Source organism: Atheta coriaria, unplaced genomic scaffold (genome assembly GCF_025399875.1).
Source record: "Atheta coriaria isolate IRGN ID8LTWV9N9 unplaced genomic scaffold, Caltech_Dcor_3.1 hic_scaffold_7_pilon, whole genome shotgun sequence".
NCBI classification, from domain to species: Eukaryota; Metazoa; Arthropoda; class Insecta; order Coleoptera; family Staphylinidae; genus Dalotia; species Dalotia coriaria.
In genome coordinates, this window is record NW_027045449.1 from 2,940,583 (window position 1) to 2,960,453 (window position 19,871).

At 37.1% G+C, this 19,871-nt stretch overlaps 3 protein-coding genes and 1 long non-coding RNA gene across 5 annotated transcripts; all 4 read left to right on the plus strand.

Moving 5' to 3' along the window:
• The first annotated feature begins 222 nt into the window (after positions 1-222).
• Positions 223-3,592, plus strand: LOC135795683 (male-specific lethal 1 homolog). Its single transcript, XM_065307443.1, has 4 exons — positions 223-1,271; positions 1,441-2,079; positions 2,143-2,483; positions 2,549-3,592. Exons 1-4 carry the CDS (start codon positions 831-833, stop codon positions 2,646-2,648), a joined length of 1,521 nt encoding a protein of 506 aa, XP_065163515.1. The 5' UTR covers positions 223-830; the 3' UTR covers positions 2,649-3,592.
• Positions 3,593-3,921: 329 nt separating this feature from the next.
• Positions 3,922-8,839, plus strand: LOC135795681 (putative sodium-dependent multivitamin transporter). Of its 2 annotated transcripts, none has more exons than XM_065307441.1 (10): positions 3,922-4,169; positions 6,189-6,381; positions 6,446-6,667; positions 6,723-6,879; positions 6,945-7,128; positions 7,353-7,623; positions 7,688-7,834; positions 7,899-8,284; positions 8,346-8,550; positions 8,611-8,839. In XM_065307441.1, the coding sequence occupies exons 2-10, from the start codon at positions 6,262-6,264 to the stop codon at positions 8,629-8,631; spliced, it is 1,713 nt and encodes a 570-aa protein (XP_065163513.1). In that variant the 5' UTR covers positions 3,922-4,169; positions 6,189-6,261; the 3' UTR covers positions 8,632-8,839. The 2 variants fall into 2 exon arrangements, with proteins under 2 accessions (XP_065163513.1, XP_065163514.1); XM_065307442.1 differs by having other exon boundaries at positions 6,200-6,381.
• A 4,704-nt stretch (positions 8,840-13,543) lies between these two features.
• Positions 13,544-15,819, plus strand: LOC135795843 (uncharacterized). The gene is made up of 4 exons (XR_010549163.1): positions 13,544-13,805; positions 15,392-15,511; positions 15,572-15,711; positions 15,780-15,819. It is a non-coding gene; the product is annotated as an uncharacterized lncRNA (long non-coding RNA).
• LOC135795842 (uncharacterized) lies at positions 15,819-19,834 on the plus strand. The gene is made up of 2 exons (XM_065307641.1): positions 15,819-17,124; positions 19,491-19,834. The coding sequence occupies exons 1-2, from the start codon at positions 16,101-16,103 to the stop codon at positions 19,511-19,513; spliced, it is 1,047 nt and encodes a 348-aa protein (XP_065163713.1). The 5' UTR covers positions 15,819-16,100; the 3' UTR covers positions 19,514-19,834.
• The last annotated feature ends 37 nt before the right edge of the window (positions 19,835-19,871 follow it).

The following is a 19,871-nucleotide window of genomic DNA, read 5'->3' on the forward strand; positions in this document are numbered from 1 at the left end:
AACAATCTATCCAAGTAATTGTCGAGTATATTATATTTTTCTTATTGGAATTGAATGCAATGATTAAAATTTAAAGATTTATGCATTAATTCATACGCGGAACAAAGTGCAACTATAACAAAAGGAATAAAATAGTTCAAGTCTTCGCTAGACAGAAATAAATACATCGCAGCCGTTTTATCCGTGATCAAAGCGCGAAGCCGACGCGTTGTGTGCGAAGCACAACAAAACAATTCGCCTGCGCGTTGTTTCCGGGTGATGGACGCGCTGGTGCGGCCCGGTCGGTGCGCGTTGCTGGAATAAAAAACGCTCCGATGCGCGGTATACGACGAATTCATAAACATCAATCGGACGCGTTTGTAAACAACTTTGTCGTGTTCGGGGTGTAGTGAAATTCGTCTGTTTACGAAAACCGCTGATTAGAAACGATCGCTTTATGCTGATTGTGCGTTGTTTGTTAGTGGCGTGTACATAACCTTAAACTTGACGTTTGTGTACAAGCAGCGGGTGAAGAACCAGTTGGATTTCGATGAGATACCAGTGAATATTCATGAGAGGTGGAAGAGTGGCAAGTGTTTTTTAAACAGGAATAACAACAGTTATTTATTAATGTTGAAATATTAATTACAAGACAGAAGGTAACATTTCTTGTGCGAAAATTATAGAAACAGGTAAATGCTCAGGCGCAGTGCGTGAAAAGTGATTTGTTTGTTGACAACGCTCATTTGTTAAATGTTTTACTTCTTGTGACATTTGTTTACGCTGAGAGTTGACGCCGCGGAAGAAACAATGACCAAAACGTAGTTTTGGACCGTCGAGAGTGCACGAAGATGTCCGATAATTTCATTGACAAAAATAACGCGAATTTAACGAGACACGCAGCGCAGTTGGCTGAGTTCGGCGGCAAGCGGCTGACCGAGTTGTTGCCGGACGGCGGCATCGCGCGAGTGAGCGATGATGAAATTCAGATCCAGTGCGATCACATGTACGCGACGCATCGCGAGCACCGCGGCGAACCGAACGGTCTGCGACCAGCAGCAGCGGCAATAGGCGGCGGCGGCGGGGGCGCTGGGGCCGACGACGGCGCGCGCGACGCAACGACGCAACCACCTTGCCAACAGCAGGAGCAGGAGCAGCGGCCGAGCGCCGAAAGTGAGGTTAACTTCATCAAAGACTTCTTGTTGATCCATCTCGATCTCATCCAGCAGCAGAACGACGAGATTGTCAACAAGGACAACACTATCTTCTTGCTACAGCAGGAAAATCAACAGGTACATTCATACATCAACATGATAGTTGATAAAATGTTGAAAAGTTATACGTTTTCGCGCGTAATTTATAACAATCTTTAGTAAACAATGAAAAACTAACCTCAAATTGTAAAACAGGTGCTTTTTTTACAATTTTTACAATAAATTAATTATTTTAACTTTTTTATAGTTACGTGAAGAGAAAAAACTCTTAGAATCGCAATTAGCGGCGCGTGTGGCGGCTGCTAATGAACAAGCAGCAGTAGTCGACGCGAATTCAGCGCTAAACGAAGATATGATCATTGATTCGACGACAATTGTAGTTGAACAAATTGAGCAAGCACCCATTTTGCGGCCAGCGTCCAATTTGCCGGTGGCTGTCGGAATACCCGAGGAAGAATCCATCGAAACCAGCGAGCACATTGAGGTAGCGCCCGCTGAACCCGACCAGCAGGAATTGCAGTTGCCGATTGTGGCAACCATCAAAGCGGAGCTGCCCGAGTCGGACTGCAACGATTATTCAAACAGCAGCTATACAATTCATTCGAGCGGCAGCGACCAGATGAAAAATCTCAAGATGAGCATACGACGCAAGCGGTTGTGCTCCAATACGTCGACATTGAGCAACAATGGCTCGACATCCGCATCGGAAGAGAAGAAACTTTTTCGGCATCAGACGCGCAAGAAACGCAAGCGGGTAAAAAACGATGAAGTACTCACACATCCTGAAGAGTTTATTACTCAAGCGGGCGAACATGTGATGGATATAGTTAGGCGGCAGGAATTGGCTGAAGAGGTTGCCAAGGCTGCAAACAGCGCAAGTTTAGAGGTAAAACTGTTTGTTTTCTAATAAGATTTGATTCAAAATTTATGTTTTCTTATTGGATTTCAGGTTCCCAGATGGCGTGGTAAAGTTTACACCAGTTGTTACTCACTAGAGGGCACTGAGAACCTCGACGATGAAGTTTTCTTACGGCGGCATTCGCGAATGGAGAACGATGAGAAACGACGAAAGCGCTGGGATTTTCAACGAATACGCGAACAACGCGTGATTGAAAAGCTCAAACAGCGGCAGGATAAAATAGACTCGAATAACAAGTCGTCACCGATCGAACCGGAACCAGAGCCGATTTCGTCTCTCTGGCCGTCGATGGAAGACGTTAAATTTATAGAAATCTGTGAGGATCTTCCAGTGGCAGCTTTCGGTGCGCCTGTGCCGAAAATACAACCTAGGTGAGTTCATATAAATTAATTAAAATTAAATAATTATGAAAATAATAATTTATTTCTTTTTATAGTGAATTCAGTCTTCCTTGGCTGTCAAACTTAAGTTTAAAAAAACCAATGCGACGGTCGGGGACGATTACGAGACGAAGACGGCGAAGTAGTAAGCGATAGGTTAGATTTTAAGTAAATTCGGAGCGTGAATGAGAGAAAAATGATAAAGTACCGCTGTAAAATGTCAAAACTTAGCAATCTCTAACGATACAAATAGTTTTTTGTTTATTTAAACAATATAAAGTATGATCAATTTAATTTATAGCGGATTTGATATGTATATTTTAGAGTTTATTAATTTATCGAGGCAAAATTGCGTCTTTTTTGTATTAGTAACTTGCAGCTTTATTGAGCCAATAGAATTTCAATACTTAACACGTTAGTTACAAACAAAAAGATGTATGATAGCATTCAATCTCAATGTATTACATTACTCTATAAGTTGTAGGCTACGACGACCCTTAAATGTATTGCAATCATAGTTTATTTTTTATGTTTGAATTAGATTTCGGCAATATGTTAATACATGATGAATTGCTGGTAAGATTTTTGGAAGGAAGCGAGGAGTTACGTCTCTTTTTTTAACTAGTCAAGTATATTTTTCGAAAGTTTTTATGGTTGGTCTCAGTATTATATGCATTCCGATTATGATTCAGTAATTAATTAATTACAAGTAATTTTCATTAAGATATTGTCGAACATGATCATTGTTTCTATTTTTTATTTGTCAAGAGTTGATTTTATTTCGGTAGTGAGTTTATTAATTTTAAGAAACTTGTGATTATATATTTTAAGTGTATTGAACAAATAAGACAACACATAAGCTGGAATCTACTCATGTTCCACGTGTAGAGATTATTGTACATAATACGGAAAGTGTTTAGAATCTGTAAGTTTTTATGGAAGGCTTAGTATCTATTAACGGCGGCAGCTTAGGATGAAGTTTTAGCAGAGACAATTAACAATTGGTACATCGAATTCATTAAAAACAAAATGGTACATGTATTGCATTGCTGGGACTTCCATAAAAGTACACAAATGATAAATAAAACATGACATGCATATTTTATTGAAGTTTTTTCTGCAATAACGCTTAAAAATTAACTCACGACCTAAATAATTCTCATTTGTATTGTTGTAGCGCCATCTGTCGGATGAATTATGAATTATAATTGATTGGTTTGGAACAAATGCAAATTAACAAAGTCCAAACATTTTAATCGGTTTTAATTACTTCTATTGAACCAATTCAACACAATGATCTATTTGTTTGTTTTAATTTATATGTTTTTATGTTTTGTTTAAGAGGTTCGGTGGTGTTCGCGTGTCCCGTTCTAGTTTTGTTTTTAGCGGTCCTTGGTTTGCACTGCGCAAGTCGCGCACAGTTCACGTAGTTCACGAGCACGAGTCGCAGGAATCGCGCAGTGAATACGTGCGCGATACTCGACGGTGCCGTGCAGTGCCGTGTGCGCGAGTTCTCTATTCGCAATCACGAAATATCGCGTAACATTGAACGTCGCCGTCACAAACAGAACCTAGCAATAAAATCAATCACCACCGCTGTGTACAATGATCAAATAAAAGTGCAACGATTTTATTCAACGGCTACAACTATTATTGATACGCGGATAATTCTATGAGGTAAACAGTTAAATGTTGATACACGTTTTTTGCATAAGTGAAGGATATGTGTCTGAATCGCACGAACTCAAATTTAGTTCAGGTTTTTCATTAATTATTTGAAAACTAAACGTCACACAATATTGATTTTTATGTGTTTGATTCGTAGTTTAATGTTGGTTGTACACATAAAACAAAATGAACTTGAGACGTTTAGTTATAAACAGTATAAACAAAGTTTCGTAAAGTTAATGGAAAAGTACCGGTTTTCTTTAAAAGTCTCATTTAAATGTTTGTTTTGAGTTAGTTTTTACTTAATTTGGAGTGAAATTAAATACAGAATATGACCCTAAAAGAATTAATTTTGTAGATTGTTTTATTTTAAAGTTATCAATTAATTAATAGTATAAAACTTGTGTTTTTATACTTTAGACACCTGTTCTTCACTAGCATATATTGACATAGAATAACCTCAACCGCTCACATGTTTATTTTATTTTGCGCTCTGTGTAATGATTTTCCTATTATTTTCATTTTGGTTTATAACCATAAACCTTGAAACACGGGTGACACGTGCCGAAAGTATGTGCGAAAGAATTTAATAAAGTTAAATCAATAAAATGCCATGACCCAAGAATGAATATAAGATATTCAACTGCATTGAACTTGATTAAAACACTTAGCAATAAATTAAAATCAACAAGTTCACACGTATCTACACTCTATCACACATACATTCCACGATTAAATGTGAATGAATAAATTACTCATTTTAAAATTTGAGTAATTATGAGATACTTTATCATTTTAGCATGCAAGTAATGTTTAATAAATGTTTGATAATTACATTTAACTTTTCATTGCAATTACAGACACTGTCTGTACATTAGTATTTAATCCGTTTATGAATAGGGAAAGTAAATCCTTTTGGTATGTTCTTGTCGCGGTAATAATCATAAAATGTGACGCAAATGACAATGCGTTTGTTCCATGATAAATTTAAGTTATCGTAATTTCAGTAAGTGGAAAATGTCTAGTAGGCATTCATAATTTTTTTTTTGTTAGGTATTTTTGCCTACTACGACAATCACGCCACAGGAAATCCACAGATTATTATTATTATTATTATTGATTTAAATTAAAAGGTGTTTGTTGAGGTCAAAGTATTGAACTTTGCTTTGAACGCTTCACCATAACTCTTTTCATATGTGTTTAACGAATTGTGGAATGTGTTATGTATTTACCGTTAGAAATCTTTTTTTTTTCACATTATAATTGTTTATTTTGTCGAATCATAACATTTATAGATTGGCAATATGTATTTTATTTGATATTTTATTAGTAATTCAATATCTACGATGTTTACTATAAAAACCATAGCGTGTGTAGCGATAAATTGTTATGTAAATGTCGATGCACGTTACGATTGGAAAACTTTATTTCTGCAAGTAATGACGACATTATTACAATGTAAATTTATTTATTACGTGATTTAATCGGTGCCAGATTAAGGAAAATGTCTATCTGAACGGCTCAAGGTCCTTAATTTAAAAAGAAGTAGGATTATATTAGTTAGACAGTGAATCTTATCTGTTTTTACACGAAAATAATTTTCGGATTGTCTGGAAATCTGAAGTGCCAACTTCCATAAATTTACCTAAAAATAAACCGAAATAATATTGAACTTTTCATCATAAAGTGCGAGTGTTTATTACATGTTTTTCGGTAATATTTCTAAAAATACATTTGCAATACACTTGCAATATTTATTTATATCTTTAAAATGTACTTGATATAACAATCTTGGTTACGTTTACTTTGATTTGTTTTCTCGTATGTGGCAAACACGTGCGTTTAAATGACAACACCCAGTATTCTCGTATTTACCAAAAGATATAATAACCACAGGTTCGTTTATCAGTACGTTTTTCACAGCTTAGTGTAAATACAACACACATATTGTTAGCTAACTTCTAACAGGATGGCAATATACTAACGTATATTTCATAATATTGCAATATGAAAGTGAAATTTATGTAGAACTGTTGCAGATGACATGAATTTATTCAAATTCTGAGTTCAAAGTATCGCCTGGAAAAATTTCGGCAGCATCATGAGGTCACTAAATCTCTTCGGTGTGTGGGACTATGTGGTTCTATGCATTGTCCTTCTCATATCATCCGGAATTGGGATTTATTACAGATTTACTGGAGGTAAACAGAAGACATTAAGAGTAAGTTGTATTAAATTCAATATATATTCTAACATACTTGAGATTAATTTGTTTTCGGTTGTAGGAGTATTTATTGGCCGATAAAAGCATGCCTATAATGCCTGTGGCATTTTCATTAATGGCTTCCTTCATGTCCGCGATCACCCTTCTTGGAGTATCCAGTGAGAACTACACGTTTGGTTTTCAATTCATTGTAATCAACATATCCTATGGTATCTTTACTCCTGTTGCGGCATATTTGTACTTGCCGGTGTTTTTTCGGTTACAAGCTACTAGCGCTTATGAGGTATGCCATTATGAATACATTTTTAATGTTATAAAAATCAGCAGTTTTATTTTAGTACTTAGAAAAACGTTTTGGCCAAACAGCGAGGCTAGCAGCTTCTTTGGCATATACCATGCAGATGGTATTCTATATGGGGGTGGTTTTATATGCTCCTGCGTTAGCTCTAGAGGCTATTACAGGCATTAGTCAGTTAGCGGCTATTTTATCAGTTGGTAAGAGTCAATTTTTATGATTTGATTTAAAGTTTGAAAGTTGATTTTAATTTATTATGTTTTAGGGTTGGTGTGTACGTTTTATTCAACCATTGGAGGCATGAAAGCAGTTCTCATGACGGACGTATTTCAATCATTGCTCATGTTTGCTGCCGTCTTCAGCATTATCATTTGTGCAGGCATCGAACAAGGTGGACTTTCTGGAGTTTGGGAGGTTGCGTCACGTTACGGACGAACGGATATGCTCAAGTAATTATTAAGCCCTAATATCTCATAAACCATCTAATTGAAACATTCAACGTTAAGTTAGGTAATAAGTGTGAACTTGAATCTTGAACAAAAGAATCAAAGAGTTTCTTTATGTTACTAGGCGTGAAAGTGAATATTATAGTTTAAGGTCATGCGTGTTATGCAACACATTATGTAATATTTGTATTTCGTGGCAGTTTTTAACATGTTTTGATTTATTTCAGTTTTAATCCCGATCCAACCGAAAGGCACTCGTGGTTTACACTTATACTTGGCGGTGGCATAACATTTTTATCCCTGTACGCTGTTAATCAAACCCAGGTGCAGCGATATCTTACCGTCAAAGATTTGAAAGCAGCTCAACGTGCCCTCTGGTTAAACTGGCCCATTCTCACTGCTTTAAGTTTAAGCACTTCGTTTGCGGGTTTGTCCATTTACTCTAGATATGCCAAATGTGATCCTGTTTGTGCCGGAGAGATTAATATGTCAGATCAGGTATGTTTTTTATTAAATTTCTTCCTTCTACATGTTTTACTATAATTATATTCTATTTCAATAGTTGATGCCTTACTATGTGGTGGAAATGATGGGCCACATCCCTGGTTTGTCTGGATTGTTTGTTGCTGGCATCTTTAGTGCATCATTATCTTCAGTTTCTGCTTCATTGAATAGTTTAGCTGCCGTTACGATTGAAGATTATTACAAGGTAACTCTACACATAACACACATAAAATGTACATATTCTTAAATGCATTTTTAAAATATTTTAGCCATTGTATAGATATTTTCGTGGCGTTGAACTCTCCGATCGTTTGGCAAATATCAGTTCGAAAATAATAGCACTCACCTTCGGATTTGCAAGTTTAGGAGTGGCATTCCTAGCGCAATATTTAGAAGGTGTGCTGCAAGCATCACTAACCATTTTTGGGGTAGTTGGAGGACCACTTTTGGGATTTTTTACATTGGGAATGTTTACAACGACGGCAAATGAACGCGGTGCCATTACTGGTCTCGTCAGTGGTTTGTCACTCGCACTGTGGATGGCTTTTGGCGGGCCAAAACCACCACTCAAGAAACTGCCAGTATCAATAGAAGGCTGTGATTATTTATTTAATAATAAAACTGTTTGTTCTCCTATTAATACACGACCAGATAGGTGAGTAACTGTTAAAATTTAGGCGTTGCTTTATTAATCGTCATCTAATTTTCAATTTTAGCGAATATTTCTGGTTATATCGAGTGTCCTACTTATACAACGGTGTGTTCGGATTAATTGCCACATGCGTGGTTGGTTACGTTATATCTTGGTTGATTGACAAGATCGCCTGCACCGAAAAACGACCCATGAATCCAAACCTATTTATACCCCCTTTAGCGAGGAGGTTGGAAAAGCAATGGGAGACTCCATTGAAGATGAACGAGGTATACTTTACGACAGGATATTAATTTGTGCGTTTAATAGCATAAAATATATGTTTGTAGATGAAGTCATACGAAGAGTAGCCAAAAACCTTTCGATACCGATCATCATCATATAAATTCATAATGATTGAATTTACTGAGACCAAAGTTAATCAGTATAAAGAGAATTGAAGTGTACTTCAGTACTGTATAGACTGCTGCAAAGTCTTCCAATTGTTGTAAAATGTTGTTAGTTAAGTGGTAAGTGTTAGGCATATCTGATGTTATTAAATTACAATTTAGCCTAAAATGTATGTTGTGTTTGGAGGAAAATATAGCTTTTTACTTGTTCTATTTTGTACTTTTTGGTATATAGTTTTAATAAAGAATGTTGAAAGACAGGGTCAAACTTTGTTGAAGCGCGCCGACTGCGTCGTTGCGTCCGTTCCGACGGCTATCGTCGAGAGAAACAAAATCGCGATCTAGAGTACGTCTGATATATACGAATTAACAATTGAACGTAGAATGTATTTGTATATTCAGTTACTTGCTTGCTTGTATGTTGAACGCATGTTCACTCCGTAACAACAGGTTATGGGCCCAGTGAATTAAGTCTGGGTTGGGACTCCATAACAACAGGTTATGGGCACAGTGAATTAAGTCTGGGTTGGGACTCCATAACAACAAACTTTTATGTTTAAAATATTTTCTGCTGAAAGACAGGGACAAACATTTTTGTTTAAAATCTTTTCTGTTGAAAGGCAGGATCGAACTTTTTGTTTAAAATATTTTATAATTATTGATTATAATAGCCTAAATTGTAGGACTAGTATCTGTCGCATTCATAGATGGCACTAGGGTGCACTAATAATCTTAAAATCGAGTTATATGGCTTATTTTTATATTTGTCGTCAAACGTGGGCACGACAATAGTTTTGTATGCAATGCTGTTATCTGCGATTCGGTGTAAACAACGTTTTTACCACATGTGTCCCGCGTGCTGTCTCTTAGCGCCGCATCAACTTGCTGCATGCAGCAAAGTCTAGTTTAGTTTAGTGCCGTCGACGCGCGCCGTCTTTGCTCACCTCTTGCTTTCTTATCGTATATTGTCCCGTCGTTGTTTACGCAGTTTCGGCATTCACTTATATCGTTTATTTGGACTTTATTATTCTAAAATTATGTATATTACAAGTCACGTGATAGTGGATTTGATAACATTCTTCACTCGGCGCTGTGCTTGGTGTCGGTTGCTAAATTAATCGGATATTTATCGCCCCCATGTTGATTCTCATCATTAAGAAAGATCCATCAGGCTCGTGTGAGTATTTTTAACTTAACAGCACAGATTCACAGGTTCTGTGCTGATTGTTAATTATAACATAATTTAATTGTATGAAATATTTTTGTTTTAATTTATGTTTTCATTTAGTTACTGGTAAGTTTATAATTCAATTATATTTATCGGTCAAATTTACATTTACTGTTTTAAACAAGTTTTCTATTTATTACGTACTCCCTACCAGCAGGACCAATGAGAGGGAGTCAACGGGGATAAATTCCCCGGGGCCCGGCTTATCGCTCGTAAATCGCCAACACAAAAATTAGGAAAATATTAACGATTGCCGGGGCCCGCGGATTTTCCCTTGGGTCCGCTGGCTCTCGACGGCCCTGTCTATATACTCGTATATCTCCTGGCATTGAAATTTATTGCAAGAAAATTCTGTAACGCGAGTTATATTGAAAGTTGTATGGGTGCACCGTAGTACTCGGTGCGCTAGGAATTGTAGTTTCTTTTGCATAACACGCGAACGTGGTGTCACAATAAGTTAGGAATAATTTTTCCAGATGCGGAATTTAATTCTGTATCTTCCTGAATTGGAATTTATTGCGAGAAAATTCCGTAACGCGAGTTATATTGAAAGTTGTGTGTGTGCGCCGTATTACTTGTTGCGCTAGGAATTGTAGTTTTTTTAGCATAACACGCGAACGCGGTGTCACAATAAGTTCGGAATAATTTTCCCAGATGCAGAATGTAATTCTGTATCTTCCTGAATTGGAAATTATTGCGAGAAAATTCCGTGACGCAAGTTATATGGATAGTTGTGTTGTTCACTGTATTACTTGTTGCGCTAGGAATTGTAGTTTTTTTAGTATAACACGCGAACGCGGTGTCAAAATTAGTTCCAAATAATTTCCCCGCTGCATAATTTAATTCTGTATCTCCTTGTATCGAAAGTTATTGCGCGAAAATTCCGTAACGCGAGTTATATTGAAAGTTGTGTGTGTGCGCCGTAGTACTCGTTGCGCTAGGAATTGTAGTTTTTTTAGTATAACACGCGAACGCGGTGTCACAATTAGTTCGGAATAATTTTTCCAGATGCAAAATTTAATTCTGTATCTCCATGTATCGAAAGTTATTGCGAGAAAATTCTGTAACGCGAGTTATGTTGATAGTTGTGTGTGAGCGCCGTATTACTTGTTGCGCTAGGAATTGTAGTGTTTTTGTTATAACACGCGAACGCGGGGTCACAATTAATTCTGTATAATTTTTTCAGGTGCAGAATTTAATTCTATATCTCCTTGTATTGAATTTTATTGCGAGAAAATTCAGTAACGCAAGTAATATTGAAAGTTGTGTGTGTGCACCGTAGTACTCGTTGCGCTAGAAATTGTAGTTTTTTAGCATAACACGCGAACGCGGTGCCATATTAGTTCGGAATAATTTTTTCAGGTGCAGAATTTAATTCTATATCTCCTTGTATTGAATTTTATTGCGAGAAAATTCCGTAACGCGAGTTATATTGATTGTTGTGTGTGTGCGTTGTAGTACTCGTCGCGCTAGGAATTGTGGTTTTCAGCATAACACGCGAACGCGGTGTCACAATAAGTTCGAAATAATTTACTCAGATGCCTAATTTAATTCTGTATCTCCTGTATCGAAAGTTGTTGCGAGAAAATTCAGTAACGCAATTAATATTGAAAGTTGTGTGTGTGCACCGTAGTACTCGTTGCGCTAGAAATTGTAGTTTTTAGCATAACACGCGAACGCGGTGCCATAATTAGTTCGGAATAATTTTTCCGGATGCAGAATTTAATTCTGTATCTCTCCGTATTGAAAGTTATTGCGAGAAAATTCCGTAACGCAAGTTATATGGATAGTTGTGTGTGTGCACTGTAGTACTCGTTGCGCTAGGAATTGTAGTTTTTTAGTATAACACACGAACGCGGTGTCAAAATTAGTTCGAAATAATTTCCTCAGATGCCTAATTTAATTCTGTATCTCCTGTATCGAAAGTTATTGCAAGAAAATTCCGTAACGCAAGTAATATTGAAAGTTGTGTGTGTGCACCGTAGTACTCGTTGCGCAAGGAAATGCGAGAAATGTTTTTATTTTTTCGGGTTTACACGCGATCTAGGCGGCCATTGATATTGTCGAGAGGGTGGATCGGATTGTAATTTGTATTTTTATTTCTCTTTCTTTTTATTGTGGAGACGTATTCTCCGATTGCTATTACATTTTATGGTATACGTTCTATATGCTTTTATCCGATTCTTGTATAGCTTACATTTAGTGCCATTGATTCTAATTATTGGGAAATGACGAGTGAGCGATTAACACTCATTTCACACTCACACAAGCACACACATGCACGTATCTGATAGAGAATTTTCCAATCTTTCATAATCAGCAATTAGTTGGCAGCTATCACTTTTAATTTAAGAGATATTAATTTTTGAAAATTGTCGAAAAAAGTATCAATCACCCCCTTGGCAATTATTTCTTAAGAATGAAAATTTCATCTCTCAGATTTCCCTTTTAACTATCCTATCTGATAGAGAGTAGTCCATAGATTAAGACGCTGCGATCAGATCCTGTTTATCTCTTTTAGTTTACGAGATATTCGCGATTGAATAAAATTGACAAAAATTGAAAAATGTCACTTTTAGCACTTTTTGTCGCGTTTTTCGACCTTTTACTGTAGGAAATATAATTATTTTTAATCTTTATATGATGAGAATTTTCCAATCTTTCATAATCAACCATTAGTTGGTAGCTATCACTTTTAGTTTAAGAGATATTAATTTTTGAAAATTGTCGAAAAAAGTATCAAGCACCCCCTTGGCAATTTTAACTTAAGATTGAAAATTTCATCTCTCAGATTTCCCTATTAACTATCCTATCTGATAGAGAGTAGTCCATAGATTAAGACGCTGCGATCAGATCCTGTTTATCTCTTTTAGTTTACGAGATATTCGCGATTGATTAAAATTGGCAAAAATTGAAAAATGTCACTTTTAGCACTTTTAGTCGCGTTTATCGACCTTTACTGTTGGAAATTGTTGAAGCACGCCGACTGCGATCGTAGCATCCGTTCCGACGGCTGTCGTCAAGAGAAACAAAGAGTGCGGGGATAGTCGCAATCAAGAGTGCGAGGATAGTCACGATCAAGAGTGCGTATGAAATATACAAATTAACAATTGAACATAGAATGTATTTGTATATTCAGTTACTTATTTGCTTGTACGTTGAACGCATGTTCTAATAAACCATGTTGTTATGGAGTGGTTTATTAGAACATGCGTTCAACGTATACAAATTTGTTGCCTACTCTGTTGAAGCGCGCCGACTGCGATCGTAGCATCCGTTCCGACGGCTGTCGTCAAGAGAAACAAAAGAGTGCGGGGATAGTCGCAATCAAGAGTGCGAGGATAGTCACGATCAAGAGTGCGTATGAAATATACAAATTAACAATTGAACGTAGAATGTATTTGTATATTCAGTTACTTATTTGCTTGTACGTTGAACGCATGTTCTAATAAACCATGTTGTTATGGAGTGGTTTATTAGAACATGCGTTCAACGTATACAAATTTGGTTGCCTACTCTGTTGAAGCGCGCCGACTGCGATCGTAGCATCCGTTCCGACGGCTGTCGTCAAGAGAAACAAAAGAGTGCGGGGATAGTCGCAATCAAGAGTGCGAGGATAGTCACGATCAAGAGTCGGTCTGATATATACGAATTAACAATTGAACGTAGAATGTATTTGTATATTCAGTTACTTATTTGCTTGTACGTTGAACGCATGTTCTAATAAACCATGTTGTTATGGAGTGGTTTATTAGAACATGCGTTCAACGTATACAAATTTGGTTGCCTACTCTGTTGAAGCGCGCCGACTGCGATCGTAGCATCCGTTCCGACGGCTGTCGTCAAGAGAAACAAAAGAGTGCGGGGATAGTCGCAATCAAGAGTGCGAGGATAGTCACGATCAAGAGTCGGTCTGATATATACGAATTAACAATTGAACGTAGAATGTATTTGTATATTCAGTTACTTACTTGCTTGTACGTTGAACGCATCTTCTAATAAACCACTCCGTAACAACAGAAATATAATTATTTTATATTTTTATCTGATAAAGAATTTTCCAATCTTTCATAATCAACCATTAGTTGGTAGCTATCACTTTTAGTTTAAGAGATATTAATTTTTGAAAATCGTCGAAAAAAAGTATCGGGGTGCTTGATTTAAAAAAAGTATCATGCACCCCCCCTTGGCAATTTTTTTTAAGAATGAAAATTTCATCTCTCAGATTTCCCTTAACTTAACTTAACTATCCTTAACTATCTATCTAACTCTCCTTTAACTATCCTTTTAACTATATTTACTGATAGAGAATAGTTTGTAGATTAAGACGCTGCATTACGAGATATTCGCGATTGAATAAAATGGGCAAAAATTGATAAATGTCACTTTTTATCTGATAGAGAATTTTCCAATTTTTCATAATCAGCAATTCGTGGGTTGCTATCGCTTTTAGTTTAAGTGATATTAATAGTCGGCTAATTTTGTGGCTTTGAGTGTTTAGCGGGTGAACGCCATGTCGTAGGACAACCGTTCTTTCACCAAATTATAAATATTCAAATTCTTTATAATTTTCATGTATAACTTGTGGGTTTAACCCTTTGGAAACCTACAAAAATGCCCTTTCTGTGTTTTTCTGTCGGCTAGTTTTGTGGTTTTTACTATTTAGCTGGTGAACACCATGTCGTAGGATCACCGTTTTTTCACCAAATTATAGATATTCAATTTCTTTATAATTTTCATGTATAATTTGTGAGTTTATCCCTCGGGAAATCTACGAAAATGCCATTTTTGTGTCTGTCGGTCGGCTAATTTTTTGGTTTTTAGTGTTTAGCGGGCGAACGCCATGTCGAAGGACAACCGTTCTTTCACTAAATTATAGATAATATATTTAAATTATTAATAGTTCTCATATATAATTTGTGGGTTTATTCCTCGGGAAACCTAAATAAATGCCCTTTTTATGTTTTTTGGTCTGCTAATTTTATGATTTTTAGTATTTAGCTCTGGAACGCCATGTCGTGGGACAACCGTTTTTTCACCAAATTATAGATACTTAAAGTCTTTTTGATTTTCATGTATTATATGTGGGTTTATTCCCCGGGAAACCTACAAAAATGCTCTTTTTGTCTTTTTTGGTGTTTTTGTGGTTTTTAGTGTTTAGCGGGCAAACACCATGTCATAGGACAACCGTTCTTTCACCAAATTATAGGTATTTAAATTATTTTTAATTTTCATACATAATTTGTGGGTTTATCCTTCGGGAAACCTATGAAAATGTCATTTTTGTGTTTTTTGGTCGTCGAATTTTTTGGTTTTTAGTGTTTAGCGGGCGTACGCCATGTCGTAGGACGACCGTTCTTTTAGCAAATAATAGATATTTAAATTCTTTATAATTCTCATATATAAATTGTAGATTTAGCCCTCGGGAAGCCTACAAAAATGCTTTTTTTGTGTTTTTTGGTCTTCTAGTTTTGTGTTTTTTTTTTGTTTTAGCCAGCGAACGCTATGTCGTGGGGCTGCCGTTCTTGCACTAAATTGTACGGTACCTTGAATGGGAGTCACTTCTACCGCTACCTTCGCATGGTGCCCTAAATGGAAGTCTTTATGGATCCTGTAAGAATAATTAATTTAATTTATGTATATTTATATTTCATTTGCATAAATATTTTCTAGTTGGATGAAGCATTGGCTATTCCTGAGATGCCCAATACGGCGCAAGTGGAGAGGTTCCGTGGTACTGGTAGAGTACGTATTGAGGATGATGTTTTGATTACTGAAGATGGATGTGTCAACTGGACTGAAATACCAAGAATGTATGTTATATTTTGGCAACTTATAATATTTTATATTTTACAATTCTGTTATTCATTCTGGTTTATAGTGTCTAAGAAATTGAAGATTGGATTGCCGGTGATGATGATATATAATATATATGTCGGATTCGAATACGAACAAGGACGCCATCTAGACATAAGAAGATGAATCAGCTAATGGAGGTGCAGTCTTGCATCGATGTGGTCTGGGTGTGCGTCTCGAGTAAGAGCGACAAGCGCAGAAGGGATTCGAAGGTTTCGAGGGAAAGGCGAATCATGTATGAAGACACTCACTCTGAGAGCACCGTTGAGCGCGCACCCAGAACTCATCCCGTTACGCCGATTCAATTCGTATTGTTTAAGCTAAGACATACTTTGTTTTGTAATAAATGGCGCGTAATTTAAATTGGAATGTTGTTAATGTAGTTGAGGAGGAGGTGTATCCGACATCAGAAGTGGGATCTGGATCCAATTTGCGATCTAATTTGCGATCTAGTGAAAAGTGCGATAGAGAAAGTGACAATGATAAAGAAAAGTGGAGTCAGTTATTACAAGTGCAAAATAACAATATGCGTAATCTTATTGAAGCGTTGATAAAACCCCAGGTGACCGAACAATTTAATTTGTCGGAATTTAATCCGGATGATCGTGATGCTGACGCGCGTGCTTGGTGTTCCATGGCAGAGTTATGTATTGGTGACAAGAATTTGACGGGTGCCAAACTAATTATGACGTTAAGCAGAGCAATGAAGGGTGCAGCATCATCGTGGTTGTCGCAGATATCCTACCCGGATATTTCGTGGGAAGATTTTAAATCACAGTTTGCCGCACGATTTATTCAGTCAGAGACGATGACTGCGTCTCTAATAAATCTACAGAATGGAAGGCCACGAGGTGATGAAAATTTGAGTACTTACGCGGGGCGACTTTTCAATTCGCTGATGACTAACTGGAAAGATGCGTCCATCGAGCAAATCGCTACTGCGACAATATTAACGCATATTGCTCAATTCGATAATCGAGTACAGCGTATGTCATTTACCAACGAAATTCAGACGAGACAGCAATTACAAAAGGAGTTACAAGCACTCTCTTTTAAACGACCAGCCGCAGTAGACAATGCTTCGCAACGCCCGGAGAAGATGCGAAGAACTTCATCATTCCAACCCAAGATGACGAAGTGTTTCAACTGCAATAAATTTGGACATCGACAGGCTGACTGCCCCGAGAAGCGGAGACAAGACCAGAAATTCACCCCTCAGCGGTCCACATCGGGAGCGTCAAACAGCGGGAGATGCTTCAAATGCGGTGAGACCGGACACTTCGCCAACCGCTGCAGGAAGAATGAGGGTTCTGTCAAGACGGTCAACGTCTGTGCAGTTGATTTACCTGGAGGTACTTTTAAGCATAACGGTGAGTCGTAACCCTTTCATTTGGATTCTGGAGAGAATGGAGAGAATTAGTAAAAGAAAGTATTGCACGAAATTTCTGCGAGAAAGTAAATTCGTTTGAACAAATATTATGTCAAGTTGAAATTCAAAGTCACTATGCTGAGATCTTGTTTCACGTCTTGCCTGATTTGTATTTGATTCATGACGTATTGCTGGGTCGTGAGATTTTGAATCAAAATTTTACTGCGATAATAACTAAAAGTTCATTTCAACTTAAAAAAGAGCTTTTGAAAAACATCCACTCGTGTGTTCCAGACAACACAACTTTTAAATTAGAGAATCTAGACACACATATTTCAGCTTGTCAAAAAGCAAAACTCGAAAGCGTGATAAGTAGTTTCTCTGAATACTTTGTGACCAAAATGCCATTAACGCGCGTAAACACGGGCACACTTGAGATCAGACTTATAGACTCAACAAAAACAGTACAAAGACGCCCTTATCGTCTCTCATTCGAAGAAAGAGAATCAATGCGTGGGAAAGTCAAAGAACTTTTAGACGCAAGTCTAGACGGTTATGGAGGAATTTTAATGCAGATAAAGGAACAGAAGAAACATGTAGTTGCGTATTATAGCAAGCGAACAACACCGACAGAATTTAAGTACCATTCGTATGAATTAGAGACACTTGCGATAGTGAACGCCATTAAACATTTTCGTCAATATCTAAGCGGACGCAAATTTACAATTTTTACGGATTGTAATTCCATAAAAGCTGCACAAAAGAAATGTGATTTAACACCACGAGTACATCGATGGTGGGCGTATTTGCAAGCGTTTGAATTTAACATAGAGTATAGGAGGGAAAGCGAATGGCACATGTAGATTTTCTATCACGTAACCACCTAGGCGAAAATAAAAACCCACCGCGCATGGAAAATAGAAAAGAACTGAAAATTGTTAACTTAGCAGAACTACAAGACAATTGGCTACTTGCAGAACAGTTGAAAGATGAAGAGATTTCGAAATTAAAATTAGACTTAGCGAATAACACATTAGACGAAAACATAGCGGCGACATACGAGTTAAGATCGGGCATTCTTCACCGACATATCCAAAGAAACGGAAAGTCTCTATGCCTACCAATAATTCCTCACTCGATGAAATGGTCGGTCATAAATAATATTCATGAGTCAATAATGCATTTAGGATCGGATAAGACGCTCGAAAAGATTTACGAACACTATTGGTTTCAAGGAATGTCACGACTTGTCAAGCGTTTTGTAGATAACTGCATCACTTGTAAACTCAGTAAACCACATTCAGGCAAAATTCAGGCAGAATTACACCCTATTCCAAAGACTACTACCCCATGGAATACGATACATATTGACGCAACAGGCAAGCTAAGTGGAAAGAATGATACCAAAGAATATGTTTTCGTATTAATAGACTCTTTCACAAAATTTGTTTTTCTACATCACTCAAAAAATATCAATAGTCACAGCTGTATCGACGCATTAAATAAGGCTGTCTGTTTGTTTGGTGCCCCAACAAGAGTAATAGCCGACCAAGGTAGATGTTTTACCAGTAATGATTTTAAAACTTATTGTAATTCAAAAAAATATTAACCTACATCTTATTGCGACGGGAGCATCGCGCGCAAACGGCCAAGTGGAAAGAGTGATGAGCGTTTTAAAAGCAATGTTAACGGCAATCGAAATTACACCAGATAAGTCATGGCAGAATGAGTTAGGAAATATTCAATTAGCAATTAATTGCACAATTAATAAAACTACAAAGACGTCCCCCTTAGAACTCTTAATAGGGAAAGTAGCGAGACCGTTGGCAATGATGGTAGATAACGCGGAACATGACGTAGATCTTAATTTAATTCGACAAGTGGCAATTGATCGAATTCAAAAATCGGCAAAGTACGAGAAGGCAAGATTTGACAAGACAAAAGCAAAAATAAAGCGTTTCTCATTAGGAGAATTTGTGCTCATACAAAATGAGGAGCGTAATCAAACTAAGCTAGAAGCCAAGTATAAAGGGCCTTATGAAATAATAGAGGTATTAGAAAATGATAGATACAAATTAAAGTCGTTAAGTTCGAAGAGAACGTACAAGTACGCTCACGATCGACTAAGAAAGATGCCGGACGCACAAGTCGCGGCAGAGGAATTGTTAGGCAATACTACGTAGGAGTATTGGAAGGGTTGCACGGGGAGTGTAATAGCTGTAGTACTTGTAACGGCATGTAAGTTTTTCTCGAGTATGAGACGGTTTGTAGTTTGATGGATAATTATAATGTGTACCATTTATGACTAAATTGTTTTTTCTTTTTGTTTAGTTGTGTAACGTGTGACCTAATCATTGGAGTGATTAGTTGTGAACTGCCAACCATTGTAGTGGTTGAGTAGGTTGCCAACCATTGGTGTGGTTGTGTAACATGAGACCTAATCATTGGTGTGATTAGTTGTGAACTGCCAACCATTGTAGTGGTTGAGTAGGTTGCCAACCATTGGTGTGGTTGTGTAACATGAGACCTAATCATTGGTGTGATTAGTTGTGAACTGCCAACCATTGTAGTGGTTGAGTAGGTTGCCAACCATTGGTGTGGTTGTGTAACATGAGACCTAATCATTGGTGTGATTAGTTGTGAACTGCCAACCATTGTAGTGGTTGAGTAGGTTGCCAACCATTGGTGTGGTTGTGTAACATGGGACCTAATCATTGACCTAATCATGTGATTAGTTGTGAACTGCCA

Bases quoted from the DNA above. Each gene is read 5' to 3' on its own strand.
- LOC135795681 (XM_065307441.1), top strand. From the start codon at position 6,262: ATGAGGTCACTAAATCTCTTCGGTGTGTGGGACTATGTGGTTCTATGC. The intron at 7,624-7,687 runs GTATGTTTTTTA...CTATTTCAATAG, and splicing joins AGATTAATATGTCAGATCAG to TTGATGCCTTACTATGTGGT. The intron at 8,285-8,345 runs GTGAGTAACTGT...TTTCAATTTTAG, and splicing joins ATTAATACACGACCAGATAG to CGAATATTTCTGGTTATATC.
- LOC135795683 (XM_065307443.1), top strand. From the start codon at position 831: ATGTCCGATAATTTCATTGACAAAAATAACGCGAATTTAACGAGACAC. The intron at 1,272-1,440 runs GTACATTCATAC...ACTTTTTTATAG, and splicing joins TACAGCAGGAAAATCAACAG to TTACGTGAAGAGAAAAAACT. The intron at 2,484-2,548 runs GTGAGTTCATAT...TTCTTTTTATAG, and splicing joins GTGCCGAAAATACAACCTAG to TGAATTCAGTCTTCCTTGGC.
- LOC135795842 (XM_065307641.1), top strand. From the start codon at position 16,101: ATGGCGCGTAATTTAAATTGGAATGTTGTTAATGTAGTTGAGGAGGAG. The intron at 17,125-19,490 runs GTGAGTCGTAAC...TGGAGTGATTAG, and splicing joins AGGTACTTTTAAGCATAACG to TTGTGAACTGCCAACCATTG.